Here is a 19,043-nt window from a genome sequence, read left to right on the forward strand (position 1 = left end):
TCAGAGGCAACAACCCAACACAAGGGCTCATCAGGAGAATACACTTGCCCATAGGTATTCGGCACTTTAAATTCTCTACCCTACTACCATAATTCTTTCTTGTAGTTTTCATAATTTTTGTTACTAAAATATTGTAATTTCATAATATTTTTGTACATTTCATTAGGATTATTCTCGAGTGGGTACCATATAATACAAAAGATCCTCTTTCTTGTTCAGGAAATCCTGTTTCATTGTGCAAGGCCAATACACCTAAATTAACTCAAATTCCCTTATCATTGTCCAATGAAATTTAAACTTTATGGGTAAAGAACGGATGGGACGGAGAAGGTCACGTTCTTGCGTATACTTAGGGTAGCTCTGAAAAATACATTAAAAAAGGAATAGAAATTAACTAAATGAAAACAACTTTTCTTTCGAAGAAATGACCGAAAATGCATTATAAGAGGGATACTTTTGTCTTTCATTTACCACCACTTTATACGTTAAATTTGAATTTTATTTTTCTCGATGTCTAAAAAATGAATTCTCTGATTGAAAAGCAGTGTTAAAAGAGTTTAATCTTCCAATAAAGAACTGTGAGAATGAATGGGCGGATATAGCTGCATTTGTTTAAACTATATAGTTATTCATCAAAAATTTTGAAAAACAGTCGGTGAACAAAAGTCTTGCATTATTCAATTGACTATATATGAGCATTATAAAATGTTTTCAGGAAAGCCCTTTTCAACTAGCGTCAATTACCCGCCAAATATTAGATGGTTGATATTCACAATAACTTCTGACACCATTGTTTACTTAAATTAAGTTTTTTTGGTATTTGGATGACTCAGATTTCCAATTTGACCAGCCATGGATCTTTTAGTAAAGTTTTATATTCCAGGTTCCATTGTATAATTGCAATTCAACGCATATTTATTGGATTTTAGTAAGTCTATATTGCCAGAAGAAATATCCCCTATTTTTTCAGTCTAGAAGATGTGTTTACCTAACAAAAACATGCGGGGAGGATAAATCTTCATCCCTGACAAAAAGAAGCGATAACTCAAGGAAATGTTGGAGAGGGGGCAAAATATGTTTCTGAAAACCTATAGGTGATTTTGTTGTTGTTTTTCAACGAAAATACAAAAAAAAGCATATTTTTAATGAAGAAATAAAAAAAGGTATTTTTCGAAATATAGAAGAGTAAAATATCAAGGAGATGATTGTCCTTTAGTCTTCTCCGAAAGATGTCTCAGTTTTTGGTTACTACTTTCGGTTTTGAACTAGGTTGGTTCAAAATAGGACCTGCAATCAAAATTTAGCATTCCCCTTAGTCAAAAGAGGTTATGGATGAATTCACCCTTCATATTGACCTGAAGAAACCCTCGTGGTAACTTACAGGACCACGTTGGAAAAACATCTTACTGCTTCTGTAGCCCCTACCCATGGAAACCCGATGACTTCGCCCCTTATAATTGGTGCGCAAAATGTAAAATACAGCGTAGCTGCCAATATTTCTAAAGCGCCACCTTGCGGCAGTAAAGCAGCTGAATATGGAAAGCTATTTAAGTTGTGGGTCTATAGTCATTGAGTGACCATCTCCGAATGTTCACTCGGTAGCGTCTTGCCAATATTTGGACCGGAATTTTTGTTTTGCGACGCAAAATGGCCGAAATAGACACTTTACTGTGACAAGTTCTTGTCTATTACTTAAAAAGGATACAATATATTAAAATCTCATTCGAGTGAGGAGTGTTCCGATAGACTATAAAAACTATATATATATATATATATATATATATATATATATATATATATATATATATATATATATATATATATATATATATATATATATATATATATATATATATATATATATATATATATATATATATATATATATATATATATATATATATATATATATATATATATATATATATATATATATATATATATATATATATATATATATATATATATATATATATATATATATATATATATATATATATATATATATATATATATATATATATATATATATATATATATATATATATATATATATATATATATATATATATATATATATATATATATATATTTATATATATTATATATATATATATATACATATATATATATATATATATATATATATATATATATATATATATATATATATATATATATATATATATATATATATATATATATATATTCTAACTTAAAAAATAGTAACACTAAATCATTATTTTATAATGCGAAGATTAAACAAGCAATTGCTAATCTAAAGAATGAATTTGTAATTGTGCCAGTGGATAAAGCTAATAATAATTTTGCCATAATTTGTCAGAAGCTGTATTGTGATATCTTGAAAAGGGAGTTATGCACAACTAATATTTATGAAAAGTTAAATATAGAGGATGAGAATTTAATTGAAAAGACTGAATAAATACTTTTTAAAAATTTTAATATTAAAATAAATGACAATGATAAAAAGTTCCCTTTCCTATATTGGACTGTAAAATTTCATAAGAATCCCCCTAAACCACGGTTTATTGCTGGAGCAGCTAAATGTCCAACCCGCATTGCTGCTACTGACCTCTCTTTAATTTTAAAGGAAATTGTAAATAAACTTAAAACCTATTGTTCTGGTATTAAAAAATTTTCGAATTTTAATCCATATTGGAGTGTTAATAATTCACTGCAGGTGATAGATTCAGCTAAAAGAATTGAGTCTTTCGATTTTGCGACAATGTATACTAATTTATCACTTAATTTAGTGTTTGATAATTTAAAAACTGTTATAAAGAAATCTTTCCTCTTATCTAGTAAAAGGTTCTTAAAAACAGACAGTTATAATAAAAAAGCCATATGGACAAACTGCTTTAATACTACAGTTAACGTGAGATGTTACAGCTTGGATATGATTTTTGAGTTATTGGAATTTGTTTTATACAATACTTATATAAGATTTGAGGGTGATTTGTACAAGCAAATTATGGGAATTCCCATGGGGGGAATGCCAGCCCATTTATAGCTGACTTGTTTTTAAGTCAACTAGAATATAAATATATGATGGATAAGAATAATCCAATTAATTTAAAACATGCTTTGTCAAATAATAAAAGATATTTAGATGATATTTTGGTCTTAAATTGTAAGGATTTCATTGATATTTCTAAAAATATATATCCATCAGAGCTTATTCTTGAGCCTAGTCATGGCGCTGATCATGAAGATCATTTCTTAGATTTAAATATTAATATTTGTGATAATAATAAATTAAGTTTTAAAATGTATAATAAAACGGATGATTTTGATTTTGAAGTGATTAGTTTCCCATTCCCTGAAAGTAATATACACTCAAATATCACATATTCAGCCTAGAGATTATCAAACAGTATTTTAACACGTAAATATCTTAATAATTTACTTTCCTCTTCTTTCGAAAATATTGTCATAAGATTTTTTTTTTTTTTTTTTTTTTTTTTTTTTTTTTTTTTTTTTATTGCTTGGTTCATTGTGTTGCGAGAGCAACACTTTGGTTTTGTCGTGTTTTTTTTTTGTTCCTAGCACCCCGATTTCAGCTTATTCCTAGAAAGTGGTAAGGGTCTAACCTCTGCAGTTTTTACGGAAAGTGTGGACCTTAGGCCGGATTGATGAATATGACTTTACATTTTGGAAATCTTCGTAGAACTCTTGCCTGGGGCCAAAAAGGATGATTTTTGCTTGTCCTTGAGCCAGAGCCTATAGTGTGTGAAGTGAAGAGGAGTTGTATAGCCTATGTCAGAGAGGACTATCTGAAGTTATGCAGCCAAGCTTTCGTTTCATCAAACCATGTTTCTGCTTTCGAGTGGAAAGCTCCGTTCTAGCAGGCAAGCAGGCAGGCACCAGTTTCAAATTGAAGATAGACTAAAATCTATAAGTGTTAAATATATGCGACAGTTACCCTGCCCCACAGCCAATATATCTTCTTTGAGTGATAAATAGAAAAATTTAGAGAAGCCGAATGATAAACTTAGAGCGGCATTTTCCCACGGGTCCGAAAGTGCTGCCGTGATTTCGGCTGAGTTTATCATTCGGTTTTTCGCACTTGGGATTGCGGTAGAGAAATGGTATCAGATGTACCTCTTAAACTTTAAAAGTTCTCTCACTGCTAAAGAAATTAGAGTTTATCCTTTGCTCTTTTCTAAGTGATGACATTAGAAAGTTGGCCTACGGCAAAAAAGTAAACTTTTGAACTAAGAACGATAGATTTTTTTTTCGACGGCAGTCGATAGCTTTTGATGAGCTGATCAAAGCATATGTCATCCATTTTTTTGTACAAGAATTCCTTCATGAGATATACCAGTTTGAAAGTTTAAAGGGGTTGACAACTTCAGTAGTAAGGTACACACTGAAACCAAAAATAGGCCGATACCAATTGTGAGACATATAGGGGAGTTGTAAGCAACAGTCGGCTGTTAGCTCATTATCATCCTCGGCAATGAGGGGTTCGCAACTCTTACTAGTTGGTGTACCTATTTTTTGTTTCCGTAGTATTTGATGGTAAGACCAATTCCAGTGGTAAGACATGTAGGGGACTTGTAAGTAATGTAAGTAATAATCGGCTGTTAGGCTACAATCATCTTCAGCGATGAGGGGTTTGCAACTTTTGCTAGTTGCAATGAGGGGTTTGCAACTTTTGCGAGTTGGTGTACCTATTATTTGTTTCCGGTGTATTTGATGATTTGACCAATTTGGTTCCAGTGTTGGTAAGTAAGACATGTAGGGGACTTGTAAGTAATAATCGGCTGTTAAGCTACAATCATCTTCAGTGAAGAGGGGTTTGTAACTTTTGCTAGTTGGTGTAGCCTACCCATACTCACTGTAACCCAGAATTAAGTGTTTACACAACAGGCACAAACGATAACGTAAAACAATGAGGTAGTTTCGTAATAATTAGTGTCACCTATGTTATTTTAACCCTGAAAAGTTACGGATAGCTTTATAATACCAACTAGATTATATAAAATATTGTTCCAAGTTTTCGTCCGTCACGATGTCTACGATTGAAAAGCATAAAGTTCAACTGGCTGCAAAGTCAATTTAGTCCCTTCTTTCGACATTCTTTTGATATTGTTGTTTTTTCAACGCTGAGGAATAGCCTTTGATCATGTGATTACTGATCGCGTTCTTCTTTGAACATAACGTTTTAAAAGCTTCGATAGGCTGACAACTTCAGGGTTTAACCGATAGCAAAGACACAAAACCAAAGTGTTGTTCTCGCAACACTTTGTTCGGCAAAGCCGAAGAAAGGTTGCCGCAACACTTCACGTTGCTCAGGCAACGTAGGTCTAGTTTTTTTTTGTTTCTTTTTTGCCAGGTTTGTGCAGTCTCGTATCAGCTTATTTGAGTTGATTAATGACGATATTGTTGTCGGATTTTTTTATTGCTTTGTTCATTTTCTTTTGTTTTTGCCGGGTTTGTGCAGTCTCGTATCAGCTGATTTGAGTTGATAAATGACGATAATTAGCATCAGATTGTTTTTTCTTTTTTATTGCTTGGTTCATTTTTTTTTTTTTAGTTTTTGCCGGACTTGTGGAGTCTCGTTTTAGCTTATTTGAGTTGATTAGTGACGATAATTGCCATCAGAGAGTTTTTTTTCTTTTTTATTGCTTGTTTCATTTTTGTTTTTGTTTTTTTGCCGGGCTTGTGGAGTCTCGTATCAGCTTATTTGAGTTGACTAATGACGATAATTGTCATCAGATTGTTTTTTTTTTCTTTTTTATTGCTTGGTTCATTTTTTCATCTTTCTCTGTTTTTGGACCACGGAGTCCACTGGGGTAGAGAGAGGGGAAGATCTAATTCCGTGTTTATGCTGTAGATATGTTGCAAATAAGCCAACTTAAGTCTGGGCATTTTTGGCTACCATCAAAGCTCGTCCTTTCCATTTTAGAGGAGTTGGATTTTGAGAGAAGGCTACCAAGATCCTCCCAAATTATGGGAAAGAATATTCCTCTATTTCGCTAAGTAAAATGCGCTTGCATCAATGGTTGATATTCGGTACTTATTAAAAAAAAAAAAATCAGATAAGTAAGATCTTAGCAGTTCGATTAGAAGTAATGTGCTTAATATTTTGCCATTTGGTCGCTAAAGCTAAGATCTTAAAAGTAATGCATACGTTAGGACAGGAAGATTTCTCTGAAATCGAAAATTTTCAAGTTGGTGTCAATTTTGTATGCGTGATTTTTATCGCAAGCACGTGTCTGGTAGAAGTTCTCATAGAAAATTTCTCATAGAAATTTCGAAACATAGAGAATCTAGAAATTTCAAGATTTTCTTGTTATTACACCTTGGAAGTTTCATTGTTCTGATTTTATTTAAGGGCGAGCTACGGTTGCTTCGAGAGTATAATTAAGTCTGAGATACCCAAAAAGCATTGAAATTTGGTAAGATCAAATTTATATATTAATATGAAACCTTAGTTAAGCCATATATATATATATATATATATATATATATATATATATATATATATATATATATATATATATATATATATATATATATATATATATATATATATATATTATATATCTTTTTTTTTGGGGGGGGGGGCAAAAGGTAAAAGAATCACTTCTGACATGAGCACTTACTATTTTGTAGTCAATATAAGCAACAGTTAAAAAAATAAAACTGCTTCCAGAAAATGTCTAGTGAGAAATCCAAAAACTTGAACTTTGAAAATTCTAATCAGTTAAAACTAAGTTTACTTTGAATTTGTCTTATTCGGCTGAGTAGGACGTGCACCATCAGTGGCACTAGAAGTTTTAATTCCTATAAAGCGCCAAGAATTTCTCAAATCCTATAATATTTAAGAAAAGCGGGACTTTCAATACATACCTGAGTTGATTAGTTGAGCTGAGGGATTTTTGTATGGGGGAAGGGGATGTATTTTTGGATGTGTGTGAGTCTTTTTCTTTGTTTATAGTTTTTCCTTTCTGTGCGCATGTTCCACGTGGCTATAAAGCGTTAAATATCTATCTATATTCATACAGTAAGTTTAAACGTCGGTAATAGACTTGTTTAGTATCTCTAGTAATTTCTAGTGAGTATTAAATGAAAAGAAGAAAAAAGGATAGTTTAGGATAGTTTTTCCTTTTTCTTCAACTGCTAATTCATGTAAATTTCGTTTATTTTATTTGTTTCATTTATTTTAACCTAATAAAAGAGGAAAATGTATAACTAGGTACACAAACCAACTGAATGAAATCAGAGGGCTTTGTAGATTTTGTTGCACTGAGGGGGTTGTAAGGCTGTAGGTAGCAGATTTCATCGTAAAGTGTGCATAAATTGCATTAGCTTGCTTTTCTATAGAGTATACACTTATAATTTATGCTGTTTAAAAACTCATCCATCCATCGAAACAAACCCATCCCTCCATAAAAAATAAACACATTTATACGCATTTTCTATGAGCAAAAACATTTTTTCTGCATATTTTTTCTACCTCGAGATGTATACATCAAAGCAAATGAAAACAGATATTGACTCATGGAAAACTATTTAACTAAAATATTTATTAAAGGCAGTTCATGCACCGGAATATTAAAGAAGAGTATCGTATCAAGGAAAAAAGAAAAACACAAAATATAATTGGCTCACACAATTCTTCAGCGGAAAGTAGGATAGGCAGTGCCAAGATAAACTTTTCCTCTAGATTTGAATGGGTAAGTCTGAATGAAAAATTTAACACTGTTTCCGTTCATCGGGCACTTTGCTTCTGGTCGAGCATAAAAGCAGAGGGTGTAGAGAGCCATCTCTAATTCTGGCGATGTCCCGACAAACATGGAATTCACCGGTTTATACATTCCTTTCCATTTCAGTGGCAGTTCCAGAAGGGATGCCTAAAATATGTGGAAGATTAAAAAAAAAAAAAAAAGATTAGTAGATGGTAGAGCAGTAGATAATAGCTTTAAGAACATTGTAGATTTTTTTCAACAATACATTAGTAAACTAGTAGATATATCAACACTAAAAACGGAAACAACTTTGTTTCCCGTTAAACATTGAGTTTACCTATTTATAAGTTCCTTTCAATCTCAGTAACAGTTCCAGAAGGGAGGCCTAAACAATGCTGTATAATTTTTCTTTTAACAATAGATTAGTAGATAGTAGAATATTAAATAAATCACAATACCCTAAAAAATATGAACTATAGATTAGTAGACAGTAGACTAGTAAAAAGCAGATTAGTATGTATTTCAACAGTTAGACGAAAACAACATTGTTTTTTGACAGACATGGTGTTCAGTGGCTTATGAATACCTTTCAATTTCAGTGACAGTACCAGAAGCGATGCCAAAGAAACATGGTAGCTTTTTTAGCAACAGATCAGTAGATATTAGTAGACTAATAGATTAAAATGCATGGTAAATTTGACTAACAATAGATTAGTAGAAAGTACACTAGAAGATGATAGCCTTAAATACATAGTAGATTTTTTTTTATAGATTAGAAGGTAGCAGATTATAGTAGGTATTAGACAAGTAGATAATATATTATTAGATACTTTAACAATAAAACAAAAACAACGCTGTTTTCGCTTAAATATTTTTTACTTGCATGGACAGTGCACTGGTAGATAGCCTCAAGAGCATGGCAAATTTTTTTAAATTATAGATTGGTGGTTAGAGAAGATTTTTTGTCCTGTGGTGGCGCAGTGGATTTGACCTTAGCTTGGTAATACGGAACCCAGAGATCGAATCACGCTGCAGGAATGCACTGCAGGGCCGACGCAGGGACCTTAGTAGTCAAGAAGCGTCGTTAATTCTTAAATAATAATGATATCAGAAGATTCTAGAAGAAGTTTACGTTTTCGCATCCTTTATCTGCACGATATCAAAAATGCACATTTAATCTTCACACTAGAATATTTTAATGCTCTGAGTCCGTCAGATGCGCGAACACACACAATCGATCATCAAGGTGAAACTACTTCACGTATCAAAACAACGTTTACTGGTACTAACGGTATTTTATTTATTCAGAACAATGTTAATTTCCTTAATAAATATATTTTAACAGTTTAATTATTTGAATATTAAGATGCATAAAAATTTTGATATTCGAGTCTGAATGAATAAATTCACTAATGAATAAAATTAAACACAAGGAGACTTCACAAGCAAGACTACAAAAATACCGAGCGCTTTTACAAAAAAACAGAAGACAAACGCAAGACGCGAGTCATCTTAACCTTAACATATTAAAATGACCTAATTTGACAGTTTTGAACATTTCAGACCTCTTAATGCTAAATGAAGCTGGATTTCATAATGTAAGTTAGAAGAATTTGAATTTGGCAGCCAAGTTCTTTAAGTTATTCAACATTGCTCTTTAAAATTATTTCTTGTTTTTTTCTTCGTTTCCTTTTGAAATTATGAAAATTTGGGCATCAGTTCCCAATCTCACAAGCGTATAGTAAGTAAATCAGCTTAATCTAGGGTTTCAAATCCACGTTATCTAGAAAAATCCTGTGATAACCCAACTCTCTAATACTTGGGCGATAGACACTTGTGAATTAAAATTCAGGCAAAAAGTGCATGTATTGAAGATACAGTATCGCTAGGATTTACAAACAAGGCTCTCAAAATCTGTGTTCGACTCGTTTGAAAAAAAATGTTCTAGTGCTAGCAAAAGCAGCTTAAAACTTGCTCCGATTAAAGCCCGTCCTCTTTGGAAAGGAACATTACCAGGAAACACAAATGTCTAATTAAAAGGATTAGCGGAAAATGGAAAGGTTTATATACACGTGCTCTGTACCAATATTATGCCAAGTACTTCATTTTTTATTTAAGTACAAGTTTATTTAAGCACAAGTACTAAGTACTTCTCTAAAAATCTATTTAAGTAATAAGTACTTTTGAAGAAGTACTTCAGTACTCAAGTATTTTGATTTCACTTTAGTAATTAAGTATTCAAGTCAATAACACTCAAAACACTTCTTTCCGTTTCCTTTCCAAGTGGACAAGATAAGCAGGATTCTGACAAGAAATCGACTGCTACAATCCATCAAACACTTGACACTGTCATAGTTCTAGTTCCACCTGGTTATCACGGGTCTTATAAGCTGTTTGAACTCATAAGCTGTTGAAACAGCAGCTTTTGAACTCTTCACAGCATCCCAGTGAGCAATACACTTCAGAAAAGCAGCACGTTACTGCCTCTTATATGCTATATCACAGAGGGCTTTATCAGCATCGGTGGATGCAAGCAAGTTATGGATGTTTCTGACACACCTGAAGTGTTGAGGAAGTTGGAAATACTCAGGGTCGTCATGAGAATTGGGCATTTTTCCAATGTTTGTAAAACAGAATGAGTCATTCTGGCTTGCTTCAGCTTCATTTTCTTCATCACTGACTTATAATAATTTACTCCTCACGCCTCTCAATAAAAAATTTCCACATAACTCACACCTTATTAAAAGAAAATGCTATGGTAGGGCCAAGAGCGGATCGACTACGACACGAAGAGACTTGAAGATCTTCATCGGAAATCATCGGATATTCACTGAATGCCTTACTAAAGCTAGAAGCGTTATCGGTCAAAACCCCCGTACCTTTTTATCAACTGCAATTTTTTACCTGGTAAATATGCCATTCAGTTGTTCAGCAATTCTGCCATAAGTGTCTGAGCCCTTCAACCAGGAACAAGCAAGGGCATAAGATTTCCATTTCAAATCCTCGTTGAGCAAGTGTACAGCCCTTCCCAAGTAGCTTTTGTTGTTGGCAGACCAAATGTTTGCTGTTAATGACAAGTTGTTTCAACCTGCACAACACAGCTTTCTTCCTGGAACCTTTGCATAAGGTCTAAGACTTGTTATCAGATTTTTGAACGATGGCTTCTCAACAGCGTAAAGGGGTTGCATTCCATCCACAATATACTGCAGTACCAAAGAGTTCACTTTTGACCGTGTCAGTTTCAACAGTCTTGCAGCAAAGAATTCTCCCTTGACATGACGCATCAGCCCTTCGTCATGCCGGTATATTTTTTCTGTGCCTTGAAGAAAGTGCTTGCGCACTTAAGTACTCTTAAAAACTTCAATTTTTTACTTATGTACAAGTATTAAGTAATTTAGAATATTTTTACTGAAGAAGAGTACAAGTACTCTTGTACTTAAGATTTTTTTACTTAAGTAATTGCTTAAGTACCTTTACTTAATATTTCCCAACACTGCTCTGTACTAGCGTTACCAACACTTTAAGATAAATTGTACCAGTTTTCTGACCAAATTGTACACCAAAGAATACTTCTAATGATTATAGCATTCTTCGTCAGTTAAGATTTTACAGGCAAAAATACTAGAATAAAATAAAAGGCAAGCAATCCTTTTCCCCCTAAAAGTGACGAAATCTCTTGTCTTTTTTTTCTATTTTTGCTTAAATCCCTTAGAAGTGGCCTGAGGAATTTTTAAAATTTGGACAACTAGAACTTGACTTGGCAAATACGCCATAACGGCACTAAAATGCACCAGAAATTACGGATTATACCATGGAATGTCTAAATGTACTTAATTGCACAAGACCTCTAAACTGTACCATAAACAGCACAATTTTACCACGTTGGCATCGCTACCCTGCAATGAACATGATGATACACTTTTACTCATTCAGTCATCTAGTGTTAGACGTCACTTGGAAATTTTTAAATCTTTTTTCTTTTCGGAAACTGACAAAAGACAGTTGTTACTACACTTATTTTGCCAATTACTCTAAGTTTCGCTTATTATTACACTAAAAAGAATACCAAAAGACGCAATACACAATCATACGTAACAAACATACACACCCATACACACATACACACATGCATACATAACACACATACACATACATACATACCCTTACACAAACATATGTATACACACATACACATACACACACATACACATACACATGGACATATACACATGGAAACATACACATGGACATACACATCTGGACTGAAGATAGGCTATGAACTATTCCGAGTGTATGAATATCGGCGAATTCCTAGGTGCTGCAGGAAATGTCAATCCCCTGACCACCTTGCTGCAAAATGTCCCGATAAAAACTACAAATGCTCACGGTGCTCTGGTCCCCATAGAAACTCCAGTGACTCACCTTGCACTAACACCCCAAAGTGTGCAAATTGTAGTGGAGATCATGTTGCTTACAGTTTTGGTTGCTCCAAACTAAAGGCTCTTGCTAATTCCAAAGTTCCACGACCTTCTCGCTTCCAATCATGAATGAGTATAAAGTCTCAGTTTGCTCTTTCAACATCAATGGGACAGAGGATAAAGTGTTAAGCCTTGATGAGAAACTAGCTAATCATGATGTTGTTCTCTTACAAGAACACCTGCTCCCAAGCTGCAGTGTAAACTTTCTAAGGCGAAGTTCTCAACATGCTGTTTTCATCACGAATGCCCGACGTACCCGAGGCAGGCCTTTTGGCGGTCTTGCCTGTATAATTAAGCCATCTCTGCCTAGCTATTTGTCTCCTAGCTACTACCAATCCTCTGAACACTATCTTGAAATCCGGCTTGCAGACGTGATCATAATCAGCGCCTATTTGCCCCATGATAGAAGATCTGTTTCTTCCTTCTCCAGCTATGCGAATACTTGCAATAAATCAAAGACTCTCATATCTGGTATTGAGCGTCTTGGACACAGGTGGGTGCTTATAGGCGACTTAAATTGTGACATCACCGTTTCCTCGACACGAAAAGAAGCGCTTTTTCAGTGTCTACCCTCAGTATTTAAGGTCCTAACGAAAGACCTCAGTTTTACATATATCCACAGTAGTGGTTTTGTCTCAAATTTAGACCACTGTATCTGCCATCATTCATTACAAACTTCAGCAGTACATGTTGATGAAGATGAGAGCCATTATGATCATTTACCTCTGTATTTTGATATTATGGTTACTTCTGACATATACTCGAACCAACCCTCAATGTCGCATAAGTGGTTTGAAAAACGTGATTGGTCTAGTGCGAACATGCCTCTTTACCTTGCTACACTTGGAGCTCTACTGTCCACCGTACGTGTCCCTTTCCATCTTCTTTGCACAAATGCCTACCCTATTATTGACAATGCTCGGGCTGATTTGAATCGCTATTATAGTGACATTATCTTATGTATAAAGCAAGCTGAAGATGTGGCCATCCCACCGATTCGTGTCAGGCGGAATACCCAAAAACCAATTTGGAAGTGTGATCCCTTGCTGAAAAAAGTTAAGAATAAGGCCAAATTCTGGTTAAGAATCTGGTCTGCCTGTGGTCGACCTTCTCGGGGTACTGCGTTTGATCTAAAACAAAAGACGAAACTCGAATATAAGCACCATCTTCGTGCTGTTCGTTACTCTGGTGAAACTTTTTTCCGAAAAGTAATAGTGAGTGGCAAAAAGTAATAAATTCTGCCAAGTTTCCGGATGCAAGTTCTAGTGATATTATATCTCGTCCATCTTGGATTGAACATTATTCAAAAATATTTTCGAATGTTAATTATGCAGTGCATAAGCGTTTCTCATGTTTGCTTGAAAAAAAATTGCCGTCACGTTTATGTCAGAGACATGTGATTCCAGTTGAAAAATGGGCTATTGTCAAAGGTATTAAGGGTTTAAAATCAAAATCTTTGGATGTTGATGGGATTAGTGTTTTGAATCTTGTTCCGAATTCTTTTGAACTGGAATCTCATCTCCAACTGTTATTTCAAATGTGTTTGAGTAGTTCGTGTGTGCCCGACTCGTTCTTATGTGGTAGCGTTACGTCACTTATAAAAAAAAGGAAAAGATCCGGTTTCTTGTAGTTCTTATAGGCCCATAACGGTAGCTTGTACTCTTAGCAAGCTTTTTGAACACCTCCTACTACCTTATATCACTAAGCTTTCTCTAAATGATGATAATCAATTTGGTTTTAGATCTGGGCTAGGCTGTCAGCATGCTCACCGTGCTTTGACTTCTTTATTAAAAGATGCCCATCGCACTCGTCGCATACTCCCATTTCACAGCCCTAGACTTGTCTAAAGCATTTGACAGTATTTGTCATACTCAAGCATGGACAGCAATTTGCCAGAGAGGAGTAAATCCATCGGTAATTCACGTGCTTCGTTTTTGGTATTCGCATTCTTACCTTCGCCTTAAGTCATCAGATAATTCTTATTTGGGTCATATCCCTGTTCGTTGCGGTGTAAGACAAGGGGGAGTTCTTTCGCCGTATATTTTTAATGCTTGTATTGAAAATGTATTATCAAAAATATCAACTACGTCCCTACTAGGACCATCTGATATCTCATATGTGACTTATGCGGATGACCTTCTTCTAATTAGTCAAACTGAGTCTGGTCTTGTCCGTTCAGTGAAGTCAGTTACTTCTGCTTTCCGTGAAATCGGTCTGTGCCTAAATATTGACAAGTGCGACTTTCTTGTTTTCAACGGTAATAATTGTTCAGAATCACTAAACTGCGAGGGTTTTAGAATTCCTCGCGTTAAATCGTTTCGTTGGCTTGGTATAACAGTTTGCGATTCTATGAATGCTCTCCGATCTTGCGCTGTCAAAGACATTAGTGATAAGATGAGGCTCGGTTACTCTAAGATTGTAGCAAATCGTGGACACTATAGGAAAAGAGCGCTAACTCGCCTTTACTCAAGTTTTTGTGATCATTCTGTGCTCTTCTGTTCTGGTATTAGGACACTTCTGTTGACTGGCGATCTAAACTGTATTCGCATAAATTATTACCGGCACTGTAAATTTCTTTTATACCTACCTCGTTCTTACCGGAATACAAAACTGGTTAAAAAGTATTGTGCGACAGATATTACTGGTGCTTTCGAAAAATTATCTGCGAGGCTAGCTATTGAAGCGTTTTATAGGCTAGGATGTCATCGCCTTATCCGTCTTTTTTCTGTATGTGATTAAATTTATTTCTTTTGTATTACTTTTGCTGTTTTTCTTTTGTATTTTACTCCACTTAACGTCTGTTTTGTGAAGTGGGTGATCAATAACTTATTATTATTATTATACCCTTACATACAGATAAGCATATACATATACACATATACATACACACACACATAACACATATACACATACCCTTACACACACATGCTTATACACACATATACATACACATACACACCCATACATATACACACACATACACACATTTATACATACACAAACACACACACTTACACGCACATACGCATACACACACGCAAACATACACACACACAAACATATATATATATATATATATATATATATATATATATATATATATATATATATATATATATATATATATATATATAGAGAGAGAGAGAGAGAGAGAGAGAGAGAGAGAGAGAGAGAGAGAGAGAGAGAGAGAGAGAGAGGGGGGAGAGAGGGAGGGAGAAATTCCGGGCTCAGGGCTGAAATCCCAAGGAGCACACACATTCCCATACACACCCATAAATATACACACATAAACACATATACACATATATATATACATACACAAACACACACACTTACACGCACATACGCATACACACACGCAAACATGCATACACAAAAACATATATATGTATATATATATATATATATATATATATATATATATATATATATATATATATATATATATATATACATATATATATTTATATATATATATAAATAAGTTGTCTGTGTGTGTGTGTCGACTGACATCATGTTTGTCGACTGACGTCATTATAAGGATTGAGCTGTATGCGTCATGAAGTTGTTTGTCGACTGACGTCATGTTTGTCAACTGATGAAATTACATACCGGGACACCGGGACACAAATGACGACCAGGACACAAGGAACATAAATGACGACCGGGAACCTCAAAGAGAAATTACAGACTGGGACACCCGGACACAAATCACGACCGCGACATCTATATATATATAAATAAGTTGTCTGTGTGTGGGTCTGTCACGTGACGTCATGTTTGTGTGTTGACTGACGTCATGTTTTTGACTGACGAAATTACAGACCGGAACATCGGGACACAAATGACGACCGGGACACCGGCACATAGGGAATATAAATGACGACCGGGACACTCAAAGAGAAAGCGATCGGGACACAAGGAATGTTCGATTAGCAATCACCATCAACAAAGCACCGGGACACAAATGACGACCGGGTCACAGGGAGTATAAATGACGACCAGGACATAAGTTAAAAAAAATAAAAAAAAACTAAAAAAAAGGTAAAAACTACAAAAAAACTAAAAAGAAAAAATAGACAATGGGACAGCAAAGAATGTTGTATATTCGCATGTTTTACGTAGTTAAAAGCATATATATATATATATATATATATATATATATATATATATATATATATATATATATATATATATATATATATATATAAATAAGTTGTCTGTGGATCTGTGGATCAGGTGACGTCACCTGAAAAAACTGGATCAGGTGACGTCAAAACTGAAAAAACTAAAAAAAGGCAAAACCTACAAAAAAAACTAAAAACTAATAAAAAAATTAAAAAAGCTAAAAAACTAAAAAAACTAAAAAACTAAAAAAAGGTAAAAAACTAAAACAACTAACTACAAAAAAAACTAAAAACTAATAAAAAAAATAAAAAAGCTAAAAAACTAAAAAAACTAAAAAAAGGCAAAAACTACAAAAAAAAATAAAAACTAATAAAAAAGCTAAAAAACTAAAAAAACTAAAAAAAGGCAAAAACTACAAAAAAAACTAAAAACTAATAAAAAAAATAAAAAAGCTAAAAAACTAAAAAAACTAAAAAAACTAAAAAAAGGTAAAAAACTAAAAAAACTAAAAACTAAAAAAAACTAAAAAAAAAAAGGAAAAAACTGAAAAATAAGCTAAAATAAAGGTAAAAACCAATAAAAAACTAAAAAAAACTGAAAAAACTAAAAAAAGGCAAAAACTACAAAAAAAACTAAAAACTAATAAAAAAAGTAAAAAAGCTAAAAAACTAAAAAAAACTAAAAAAACTAAAAAAAAAGGTAAAAAACTAAATAAAATAAAAAATAAAAAAAACTAAAAAAAAGGAAAAAACTGAAAAATAAGCTAAAATAAAGGTAAAAACCAATATAAACTAAAAAGAAAAAAAAGAAAAAACTAAAAAAAATTTTCATCTAAAAAACTAAAAAAACTAAAAAAGGTAAAAACTAAAAGAACTAAAAAAGAAAAAAATAAATGACGACACTCAAAGAGAAAGCGACCAGGACAAAAGGAATGTTCGATTAGCAATCAACAAAGCACCGGGACACAGGGAGTATAAATGACGACCAGGACATAAGTAAAAAAAAACTAACAAAACTAAAAAGAAGGTAAAAACTACAAAAAAACTAAAAAGAAAAAAAACTAAAAACTAATAAAAAAACTAAAAAATCTAAAAATCTAAATAAACTAAAAAAGAAAAAAGAAGAAAAAAATAAAGGAGAAAAACAAAACTAAAAAACGAATGTATATACAGACCGGGACACCGGGATACAAATGACGACCGGGACACAGGGAATATAAATGACGACCGGGACACAGGGACACAACTACAACGGGGACACCGGGGGAAACAGGGGGATATAAATGACGACCGGGACACCGGGACAGGGAATGGTCGATTAGCAATCACCATCAACAAAGCTCAAGGGCAATCATTAGAATCATGAGGTATAGATCTGAATACAGATTGTTTTCCCATGGACCATTATATGTTGCATGTTCAAGAGTCGGTAAACCTGACAATCTATTTGGATCAGGTGACGTCACCTGAAAAAACTGGATCAGGTGACGTCAAAACTGAAAAAACTAAAAAAAAAGGCAAAAACTACAAAAAAACTAAAAACTAATAAAAAAAATAAAAAAGCTAAAAAACTAAAAAAACTAAAAAAAGGCAAAAACTACAAAAAAAACTAAAAACTAATAAAAAAGCTAAAAAACTAAAAAAACTAAAAAAAGGCAAAAACTACAAAAAAAACTAAAAACTAATAAAAAAATAAAAAAGCTAAAAAACTAAAAAAACTAAAAAAACTAAAAAAAGGTAAAAAACTAAAAAAACTAACTACAAAAAAAAATAAAAACTAATATCAAAAATAAAAAAGCTAAAAAACTAAAAAAACTAAAAAAAGGCAAAAACTACAAAAAAAACTAAAAACTAATAAAAAAGCTAAAAAACTAAAAAAACTAAAAAAAGGCAAAAACTACAAAAAAAACTAAAAACTAATAAAAAAATAAAAAAGCTAAAAAACCAATAAAAACTAAAAAAAAACTGAAAAAACTAAAAAAAGGCAAAAACTACAAAAAAAACTAAAAACTAATAAAAAAAAAGTAAAAAAGGTAAAAAACTAAAAAAACTAAAAAAACTAAAAAAAGGTAAAAAACTAAAAAAAATAAAAAATAAAAAAAAACTAAAAAAAAGGAGAAAACTGAAAAATAAGCTAAAATAAAGGTAAAAACCAATAAAAAACTAAAAAGAAAAAAAGGAAAAAACTAAAAAAAATTTTCATCTAAAAAACTAAAAAAAACTAAAAAAGGTAAAAACTAAAAGAACTAAAAAAGAAAAAAATAAATGACGACACTCAAAGAGAAAGCGACCAGGACAAAAGGAATGTTCGATTAGCAATCAACAAAGCACCGGGACACAGGGAGTATAAATGACGACCAGGACATAAGTAAAAAAAAAAACTAACAAAACTAAAAAGAAGGTAAAAACTACAAAAAAACTAAAAAGAAAAAAAACTAAAAACTAATAAAAAAACTAAAAAATCTAAAAATCTAAATAAACTAAAAAAGAAAAAAAAGGAAAAAATAAAGGAGAAAAACAAAACTAAAAAAACGAATGTATATACAGACCGGGACACCGGGATACAAATGACGACCGGGACACAGGGAATATAAATGACGACCGGGACACAGGGACACAACTACAACGGGGACACCGGGGGAAACAGGGGGATATAAATGACGACCGGGACACCGGGGCAGGGAATGGTCGATTAGCAATCACCATCAACAAAGCTCAAG

The 19,043-nt window shown here is 32.9% G+C and overlaps 1 protein-coding gene across 1 annotated transcript in view; it reads right to left on the reverse strand.

Moving 5' to 3' along the window:
* Window positions 1-7,541: 7,541 nt before the first annotated feature.
* The window catches only part of LOC136039174 (uncharacterized), a gene marked incomplete in the record, with an annotated part of 228,537 nt that continues 217,035 nt past the window's right edge, over window positions 7,542-19,043 (reverse strand). Inside the window, 1 exon segment of the mRNA XM_065722689.1 lies at window positions 7,542-7,883. Within this exon segment, the coding sequence (XP_065578761.1) occupies window positions 7,650-7,883 (234 nt within the window).

Source organism: Artemia franciscana, chromosome 19 (genome assembly GCF_032884065.1).
Source record: "Artemia franciscana chromosome 19, ASM3288406v1, whole genome shotgun sequence".
In the NCBI taxonomy this organism is placed as follows: Eukaryota; Metazoa; Arthropoda; class Branchiopoda; order Anostraca; family Artemiidae; genus Artemia; species Artemia franciscana.